Source organism: Centroberyx affinis, unplaced genomic scaffold (genome assembly GCF_046629955.1).
Source record: "Centroberyx affinis isolate AG114_WGS23_722 - 3 ecotype Tasmania unplaced genomic scaffold, CSIRO-AGI_Caff_v1 ptg000312l_1, whole genome shotgun sequence".
Lineage (NCBI taxonomy): Eukaryota > Metazoa > Chordata > Actinopteri > Beryciformes > Berycidae > Centroberyx > Centroberyx affinis.
The window spans coordinates 1-10649 of record NW_027278989.1 but is presented as its reverse complement, the minus strand read 5'-3'; the positions used below and the strand labels follow the sequence as shown (position 1 = coordinate 10649).

Genomic DNA, 10649 nt, shown 5'->3' with positions numbered 1-10649 from the left:
CTGGGGACCCTCTGGAACCTCCTCAAGGGCCGTCGGAGGTCCGCGGGCCACGCTTTAAGAACCAGTGTTTAATTGTTTCGATTAATCTGGTTAATCTGATGTTTAGGTTGCGCATTCACAGTGCAGAGCCATAAAGTGAGTTTCCCTAGCAACAGATATGAACCCGGAAGTTGTCGTATCCATGGTAACAAGGAAAGGCGACGCTGAACCGGAGAGAAGATTAAGGTGGATATTTTTTATCGCCTAATGTCGCGAAAAGCACTGAAAGTGGTGGTTGAAGTCAAGTTCAGGGCGGTAAGACTTGTGACTTTCTTCAGTAATTCTTAACCTTCTTCTTCTAATCCTCTGTTGTTCTTAGAGCAACCCCAATTCGTCCCCTTTCTAGTATGGAGAGAACTTGACGTCACACTCCATTGCAAAAACTGTCCATTTAATGTTGACTTGCTTATCGGCAAATACACACATCCCACAGAACTATAGTTAAAATGTTTTACGAATAGTTAGGAGCTACTATCCAATTCGGCATGCATTCAATACATCAACCAGCACTTATTTCAATAAAATTTAAATGTTTACACTTTGTTTACATGTTCTTCCCAACCTTCTTCCACCAAAGTAACGTTAGCTTACACCGTCGTTGGCAGTAGCAAGCGTGGTAGCGACTAGTGAGCAGTGTGTAAAAGTTGACATTATAGTGGAATAAAGCGCCGCTTGGTGCATTATTTATAAGCCGAATTCAATTCATAGAAGTCAAGTTTTATGATGCGAGTACGTTGCCGACTAGCAAGACAACATTAAACTGTTAGGTTTTGTAAATGGAGTTTGGTGTGCAATTTAATGCAGTAGAAATTAGCACAGTTAGATAATGTATAAAAATGATTACTGTAATCCTGGGTTCCTCTCTCACCACTATTATCTCCCCATGTACAGTGTAGACAGTTCTACAATTCAGTAGCCTACTAAATCAACAACTAAAATCTCCCCCTATGAGTCTAAACCAGTTATTCTCAACCAGTCCACATTAGAGCCACAGACCCCCATTTGATGATATTTTGTCTCTCGGACCCAAATCGTAGAATTCCATGACTGTCAGTATTGTAGGTAGAGAGATAACAGAGAAGCTATGATCAGAACAGTCATTCTTCTACATTCTCTAACTGTGTTAACTTCTTGTAAATGAAATAATGCTGAAGTTCAACAATTCATCAGTTTGCTGGGGACCCCCTGGAACTCCGTCAAGGACCCCTGGTGGTCCCCGGACCCCACGTTGAGAACCACTGGTCTAAACTATGGGACTGAATCAGATCAAGTGGTGGTTCATGGCCCTCATGTGGGTCTATTTGGGGTTCCGTGACACCAAAATGCTTGAGAACCCTGATGTATTTGACTCTTCTGGGATGTGGTTGTTAGGAAACAGTGATTCAAGAATAGATGATGACTGCACTGGTGTTAGTATGGTGGTAAGCTTGGTATTAACTTTTGATGTTACAGTTGCTTAATTTAGATACTAGATAGCCTACTAGAAGTGTAATATCATGTAAATGTGGCATCATCTGAACTCACCAAAATCTACATGCAGGCATTTTTGCAATGTCCCCAACTCGTATAACACAAACATAAATAAAATTAAAGATTAATCTCTCATTTGAGTTGAAATTACATTGCTTTATAGAATTTCAGAAAAGTATTACATGGGCTAATAGAGTTAGAAATCTCCCTTATTGCCCCTTTAAATGAACAATTTGTGTATTTGTCCCTCCACTGCCTTCAGGTGTCTTGTCCTGGAGTTTATCTGCCAGCCAAGGATGATATCTACCTCAGCATGTGCTTCACGGGCCAGTACCGTAAATCTGAATGTCTCCCCGCCATCTTTCCTCTCCTTTTTCATGAGAAGATGACCTTCGAAAAGGCAGGTCTTCACTTACCTGCCAGATATTCTCTGTGGCGGCTAGAAATAGTAGTAAAAATCTCACGTATCGCCCCTCGCCCCTTTAAATATAAGAAATATAATTTGACTTTCTGTCTCTGTCTAGATATTCAGGCATGCAGTCGACCCTGGAGACATCGCCATAATGCTTGAGTGTATGTTGGCCCATATCCTTATTCTTCTTAATTTGTTTAGGTTTTTTTTAAAAATATAAATGCATATTTAACATTTTTTATGTATTGCTACATCATCATTATTATTATGGTTGTTGTTATTATTATGATACTGTTGCTTTTACTTCACTCAGTTCATGATGCATTAAAATGAAGTATTCTGTATTGTATCAGTACTAAATTCAAGTATTCAGTGTTTCCCCCAGAATTTAATTCTTGGGTGGAAAAGCCTCTGAAACAGCATTTAGAATGAAATAAAATAATTAATAATAATGAAATATATTCATGCATTAGAATCAACCCTATAGACAACCAGTCTATTGGTATTGGTATTGGTATTCATCATGATATATTCTGTTTCTCTGTATAACCATGAATGTCCTCATAATGCATGAATGTCCTCATAATGTCCTCATAATGCGAATTGTGTATATCTCACTCAGCTTAATGTTTCTTCTCCTGCTCAGATGAGACTGTCAGAATTGAACTGGTGCAGCTGATTCCTCCAGGTGCAGTAGTTTATTTACCATATACGACATTCTGCATTCACTTAAATGGCTGGTAAAATAAACTAGAAAAATGCTGTCAGGGCAGAAACTGAACGCCTCGACCTCAGCCTCACTCCGCTTTCCTGTCCGCACACAAGGAAGGGGAAGCAATCAGTTAATTAATGCTTTACAAATGCTTTAAATTCTACATTAGTATGATTACAGCTTGTAACAGTGGTTTTGTGTTTCCAGTGGGCGAGGCTCTGGCCTGCTTTGAGGAAAACGCTCGACAGTTCTTATTCCCCGAGCCCAAACTGGTTCCCTCTTTCTCTGGAGTGGACCGAGAGGTTCTGATGACCCGAGCACCTCACTTTCCTGTAAGTCCAAGTAGTCCAAGTAGCTTAAAGGTGCAATATGCGGCATTGTAACATCAGTAAATCATGTGCCACATATAATAATGACCGTAAACAAACAAGACCATCACTGAGAAGATTGCCAGGCTCTACCAGCCTCTACACTGCATTTGACATTGTGTGCTACCGGGTCGGATTTGGAGGGAAATCTGCTGGATTGCTTTACGGCACAAAACAGAAAGAGGGCGCTGTTTTTCCAGAGCAAACAGAGCTAAAGCTTTCAGAGTTTCTGGCAGCAGATGGTGGAAGGAGTGACAGTCCGATAGAAAAATCACTTCCAACATGTTTCTCCTCTTCAGTAAAGACAAAGAGAAAACCTTTGACTGAAGAAGCAACATTCTCTTTGTGATAGAAAGCAACAGGGTTTATGGGAAATGTGGTCTTACTTTGGAGAAACACAAGCACTACCAATACCACTAGTGTGAGATAGAGGCTACCAAATTTCTTGATCTTTCTCTCTATTTCATTTCTTTCTTCTCTTACTTGATGGTTCTTGATTTTTTTCTTTTACCTCAGTTCATGGCTCCAGTGGCAGAGAAAGATGAAATGTTGAACTAGATGTGAGTCCAAGCTGCCTCCTTTCATCAGATTATGGTACAAATATCATGTCTGCTCTCTGCTCCCCAGGGTATTGCTCCGAGGCTGGAGTTTTCCACCAAAACAACCATCAGTGAGTGCTCAGCCGACGCAGAGACCAACATTCACCCCAATGTACCCATGGTAAAGATTAGCAGTTTTGTTCCTCTCCTAATATTGGTTTTTACATCCTCATTATGTATTTTCTGCACCTTTTGAGCCCCTCATCATGCAGAATTCAAAATCATAAATTTCTTACTTTACCTCACTGACCTCCTATTTGGCATAAAACGCAAAACTATCTCTCTCTTTTGTTGCTGTTTGGTTTTGGTTTGTGTATTTGTTTTTTCTTTTACAGCTTCTTGAGTTGTGAGGTTATAGTTACAGTAAAAGTAAAATATGGTGATATGTAATTGACCATTGACTATGTTGTACTTGTCTCGCTTTCACCAATAAAAACAGATAAAAAAAAACAAAAAAAAAAAACGGGAAACTACTGTGCATGAACATCTACTGTATATAGAGCAAAAGTAGTGTCTAATAGGGGCTGACTGATATAGGTTTTTGATATGGGCTAATTGAAGTCAAGGGCAAAAGAATACTTCAAAAAAAGAAGACAAGGCACTTTTGTACAAAAGTTAAAAAAAGTTTTTATTTTTCTATGGCTACCCTAAATATTATAGGTAGCCATAGAAAAATCAAAGCTTTTTAAAGAGCACCCTCGTCTCCTTTTTTCAAAATCAATATTTTTGGATTGAAGCTAATAGATAATAGAATAGATGATCGTTTGTAAAAATATTCTATATCTTTAAATGTGACCATTATAATGCAAAAAACAAATTCCTAAATTACAAGCATTTAGTATTTCCCCCACAATTGTATTCTTGTCAGGTAGGAAAAGCCTCTGAATCAGCATTTAGACCATCATGTGACACTAAAAACCTAGGATGATACTGCTAATGCTAATGCTAATACTAATATTACTACTACTACTAATAATATGAAGATCAATAAAACATTCATGCATATTTGTGTGGAATCTGATCAAAATGTCTCATTAGAATCAGTTCAGGTTAAGTTCTTCCTATAGACAACCAGTGTAGTATTGATCAATTCTACAATCATAAATAAATAAATATGTAATCAATCAAACTTCATCATATCCATCATATCAGAGGTGTACCACACTGACTGAACCAGATCTGTTTACTGTGTGTTCCCTGTATTAACGGTGTTGCCTCATCCTCTCTTCCAGAGGCCAATGATAAAGAGGCCCAGGAAGCGCTCCAGCAGGCCGCGGACCTCCTCTTCTCAGAGGAAACGTTCTCAAACCCTGGAGAGGAGACGAGGCGGCAGGATGGCCAGAGGTTGGCACAACGCCGCCGACGTTCCCAGATCCCAGTCCCTCTCCCCTCTGAGAGCCGGAAACACCCAGCGTCTGGCCCGGCTCAGCCTGGGCTCTGGGAGCCCCGCTCCGGCCGACTGGGACGCAGCCACCACCTCCCAGCCTGCAAGTACACTTCACTGTTCACATGTAGTTTAGTAGTTCCTTTTTTAAAGAGTAACTAAACAACAAACCCAAATCTATGTAAAGCCTGACATCTATTGGAAAAAAGCATGCTACTGAAATTGCCATCTGTCTGATCTGGCTGATCTTTGGTGTCAGTAGCACTAAAAATCAGCCAATAGGAGATGCCAATTGCAGTAGCAGCTCTGAATTCACTAATTGATTAACTACGTTCCAATATTTTCATTTTTTTTAATATGAAATTGACCTATGATTCATCATAACAAGTGTCCATCCTGTAACTTTATCCAAACAAGAAGAAGGAGGGGTTTCTGGACAGTTAACTCAATGGGAAGTATGCTAATAAGCTAACGTTTCTTAAATAAACTTTAATATGATCCATTTAGTGCTTGGAAACATGTCAACTCATAATTTTTATGTAACAAGACATGAAGCTATTGTAGCAATTGTAAGGTGAGTTGATTTCACTAAATTAGTTTTTAGAGTGCATAAAACCTCCAGTAACATCCCAGGTGTCGATTTGCTTCAACCAAACCCACCAAGCACTTATTTGAAATAGGATATTTTTAGAAACAGGTCTTCATATTCATCGACATCCAAACAAGAGATGTCGCGTGTGCATTGTCAACACAATGAATGGTGAAATTTTCTACTTTGACACAAATGCATGGTGAAATATTCTACTTTGACACTACTTTGTCTCCCATGTCAACAACCTACACCGCCGTCCCTGACAGTAACCTGTGTGGTCATATAATGATTGCATGGTGCAGGTTTCAACAACCATGTGAGCCTATTTATCTTCTGCAACCTAACCATTAGTTTTGAGCAGGCATTTATTGAGACAGGCATTTATTAGCTCTCTCTCTCTCTCTCTCTGGCTATTATAAGAAACAGTCTGGTATTTGGAAGCAGGGCAGGTAAACTGACTGCAGCAGATGCAAAGTCACCAGCCACTTTCACCAGTTCATCAGCCAACTACATTTTTAGAAAAGAACAGGATGTTTAAATCAGATTTGACTTCCTGCCAGGAAGTGTCTGTAAACAACCACTACTGCACTTGAATATGCATTTATATCCAAAGCAATAATAGGCATAAGATGGTTTAAAGTCCCAATAAAATGGCATTTTGAGAGCATCTTGCTTCCTTAATTTGATGTGTTTCCTGTTGAAACAGGATATTGGGCGGGGCATAACACGGGGAGGGTACGCCTACTGGTACGCCATGCCAACCACTAAAGGAAGGAAGGAAATGTAATAGAATTTTGATTTGAAAATAAAAGAAAATAATCTGTTGTCATGGTTTTGCCATTTATTATATAGGTGTATGACATGGAAAATTTGCTAACAAGGTGAAAAAGTCATTTTTCATGTGACTTTAAAGCCTAATTTTCATCATACTTCCCTTGCCAATTTCCACTTTCCACAGAAATAAAAGAAAAAAACTCTCGGCGTGGCCTGTTGCAAATCCGACTCGGCTTGAACTGTTTGTTTACTTAGTTAGGTTGCTATGCTGATGACTGACTCACATACTGCTAGCTAGACTATGAGCATGCTGTCAAATTGCAGATTGATTTTGTGTACATAGGGCTTATAACTCATTTTCAACTCTATCATGGGATGAAAAGGACGGGACAGACGAAGACTGAAATGATCAGCACTTTCACTATCCCAGAATACTGAAGTCCAACAGACAGGCTCATTTAGCACATTCAATCTCATGCTAGCTAATTTGGTGACATCAAAATTAGTGGCAATGAAAAAAACAAACATCTTGTTGCCAAAACGATATTAATAATATTAGTGAAAATTATGAAATGTTAAGTTTTATTGAGAAATATGAATGTCCTTTTGGAGGTGTGAGTAATAATAGTTAGCTAACTTTTACATTTGCTGTTCCAAACACCTGAGATAGTCTGTCTACTGCACAGGAAGTGATGCGTTATATTTACGGCGGCAACAGTGGTTTGTTTGGAATAAATAAATGGAAGAAGGTAGAAGAAATTTGAGAAGCTGCAGTCTTTATTATTACAGTCTGTTGGGCCAGTGCCTACAAAATCTTGTGTGTTATTACTTTAAAAAAGCACTGAAATGCACTTGTGTACCACTAAAATACGAAGTGTCTTTGTTTTAAGAATAGGGTTTTTTTCATTTATTTACTCAAAGCAATTCTTATAGCACAGCCAATGTGCAAGTAGATTTTTAAGGTTACACTAATTCTTCACTCTGAGTCTTGGAAAATTGGGTGAAAAACAGGTTCCTGTGCCTTTAACTAAACAAGGTGGTGTTTTGATCACCTGCAGGCCTCAGATAATACATCCTGTGATCACAATAAAAAGATCCATTTATGGGGAAAACAGACCCAGCCCCTTTGCCAAGCTGGTGACATCCCCGGTTGGGGCAATAAGGTATACAGCCTGTAGCGTTTGGACCTGCAGGCCCGCTCAGTGTGTCATCACTCTTCTGTTTCTAGATGTTGGCTTCATGGCCCGGAGCCAGTCGATCCGCCTCCCCCCACCGCTCAGCACTGCTCAACAGCTCCTCCTCCCCTTTGACCAGGTCCTCATCCACAGGTAGGCAGCCTCGCATAAAGCGGTTGTTGTTGCTGCCTTCTGTTTACACGCAGTCTTATTTTACTGGACGGACGCCATGATTTACTGACAAAAACACGTTTACAATCCCATATGACTTACTTTAAGAGCTTATAAAATTTACTGTGACGTTCCACTGTTTACCTGTTTTGTGAACATGATCCAATTCACTGGAACAAGCTGTGGGCCTTACGGTACATCATCACTGAAATTGCATGTCTGTTGCGTCACTGTTTGGCTAAATGAAGGAAAATTAGCTGTCTATTTTCCCTCTTTTTGCTATTTAGTGAGATTTTCTCCAGCTGGCAGAAGAAAATCTTTCTCCAATGGTTTGGTAGGAGCAGTTTATTTCCCTATTCTCTGACTTTTTTTTTAATGTAAAGCTGCTATGTGTAGCATTTTAAATCAATAAATAATGACCACATAATTTTGAGAGATAAGTATTATTACTGTAAACATACCACCGGCCTTTTCACTGCATTTTACATCATGTGCCACTGGGTCAGATTTGGCGGGAAATTTGCTGATTGCTTTACAACAGGAAGAGGGCGCTGTTCTTCCATCACAAACAGAGCTTAAGTTTTCCGAGTTTCTGGCAATGGCAGATGGTGGAAGGAGTGAAAGGCCGATGGAACACTCACTTCCAACATGTTTATCCTCTTCAGTAAAGACAAAGACAACAGGGAGACAACAGTTAAAAGGAAATGTGGTAGTAATATTGAGAAACACAAGCACTAACAGTACCACTGGCATGAAATAGAAGCTATCAGTCGTCTCCACCATGGTCTCATTTGATTTCGGTAACTATCCAAAGTACCACTATTAATTTGACAATGATATATTGATGTTTAAAATGCTACACATAGCACCTTTAAGAACTGGCATTTGGACTTAGCAATTGCTAAACCTGGTCTAACCAACAGAAGGTGTTGACTCCTTTCTGCTACCATTGGTAGGTTGGAGGCAAATCTGGAGAGGACTCAAGCTCTTCAGAAACAGACGATCCACATGAGTACCAACGAGGTCCTAACCCTTCAGCAATGTGGCGATCCTATAGGGAACAGGCTAACCACAGTGGGTCAGTCCCTCAACTTATAATGAACATCCTCAGTAAAAACATGATATATAAAAGCTGCACTATGTAAGATTTCTATGTAAAAATCCAGCCGTCCAGCCTAAATCACTAATTGAGACGCTGTACTTTCGCCCCATTAAACCAAATTTAATTCTGGTGTGGGTATGTTCACTGGTGGGAAACTGTCTCCTAAACAGCAGTGAGCGAGTGCTCCATCCAAAGAAAGCTGGACTCACCAATGATGGCTGAACCTCTTCACGACCTCTACCCCCAGCAGACAGTTGGGGGTTGAAGTTCTGATAGCTTCTAACATAGGTCAGTCCACTGCAGATTTTCCTCTCCTGACTGTCGGTATGATTGTCCAGGTCCCGGTCCGGCTCCCAGGGCTTATGGGAAGAGGTCCAGGAGCGTGTCCGAGGACTCCTGACAACACCAAAAGCCGTGCGCCGACTTGTCTATGTGAGTAATGCCGGGGGTTAGATCGCTATATGGACCGATATTGGCCTTTTATTAAAAATCAGTCGGATATCAGCAAGTCAGTGTTGTCCCCCTCTGATATGATGGATATGGCGCTGTTTGATTGATTACATATCTGTAGAAGAATTGTAGAAGATTTGTAGAATTGATCAATACAACACTGGTGGGAAGACCATAACCTGAACTGATTCTAAACTACTCAGTTTAGAGTGGCTTTATCAGATTTTGTTGGTGATCTGGGTCATCTGATTTCAATACAATATAATCTTGACCTTAATTTCACCTCCTTCCTGACGATAAGGGTAGTTTGTCTGTCCTTTACGAATGGGAGTTATTTGGTAAATAATTACCAAAGATAAACGATGGTTGAATGAACATAGTCCACAACATTTGAGCGTTTCAGATTGTGTCATGTTCTCTGAATCCACGCCAAGACCATTGTTGGCTTTATTACTGACTTTATTGGCTTTCATCGGCTGTCCCAAGCCTGTCCCTTGTAAAGAGCATCCACATGCATACACAAGATCACTGTAAATTTCTTTGTTCCATTTCCTCAGAGCTATTTCCTTAATGTAAAGTGTATAAGATTGATATTCATCAGTGTTTGTACACGAGATCTTTGTGGGTAAGCCTGTTTTTTTTTTTGGCATTGTCATGTTGAAGTAGTTCTCTTATAGTGGTGGGAAGAGTTTCTTTTAACTAACTCGCTTCTTTTGGGCTGTCTGACCGTAGTGAATTGATTCAGGACCGGATTATTTGATTTACTTTAGTAGACTGTCTATCGTCATGAATTTGGACAAATTTACAGCTGTACAAACTCAACATCTTGGCCAAATAGAATCTGTCAGATTTGGATGCCATTGCTAACTTGCTATTGTGTCCATTTTACTGTCTCATGTAAAAACTGGAAACAGATTAAGCGCTTGCTGACAGATATACAGAATTGATTCATTGAGTGAACTGCTAACCCACTAAAGGAATTCGCATTTACACCGTGCCTTCTGACCAAAAGGTGGCGCTGCATACGCGGTTTGTTCAGTCTGATACGGCAAGTGCGCTACTAACTCATCATGTCATGTAAAGACGACAATGAATGAATGAATGAAGAATTTTGAGAATTTGTGAGTTTGTTGATTAAGCCCATTTTGGAGACTAGCCAGCCAGCATTTTGGCTGCTAGCTTAGAACTGTATGCAACGCAGTCCAATCACAGACTCAAATTTGAAATTTCAGTTCAGTTCCATTGGCAAACCAATTCGACTCGTACACTTTTAAGTATCATTCAAATGAACAATTGATTCGTGAATTGAGCCATCACTAATAAATAGTAAAAAAGAATTTTAAATAGAGAGGAGTAAGCTAGCTAGCAGAAATCCAACAGAAACGTCTATTGATATATCAC

General features: G+C 39.8%; 1 protein-coding gene across 1 annotated transcript; it reads left to right on the top strand.

The window, feature by feature from the left end:
* Nucleotides 1-9230, top strand: LOC139640928 (spermatogenesis-associated protein 6-like; the record flags this gene model as incomplete). The annotated part of the gene is made up of 9 exons (XM_071515127.1): nt 1-294; nt 1772-1909; nt 2034-2082; nt 2568-2609; nt 2841-2965; nt 3629-3721; nt 4833-5091; nt 7579-7678; nt 9137-9230. Coding segments are annotated over exons 1-9 (948 nt in total), but the record flags the coding sequence as incomplete, so codon positions are not given.
* Between the last annotated feature and the right edge of the window lie 1419 nt (nt 9231-10649).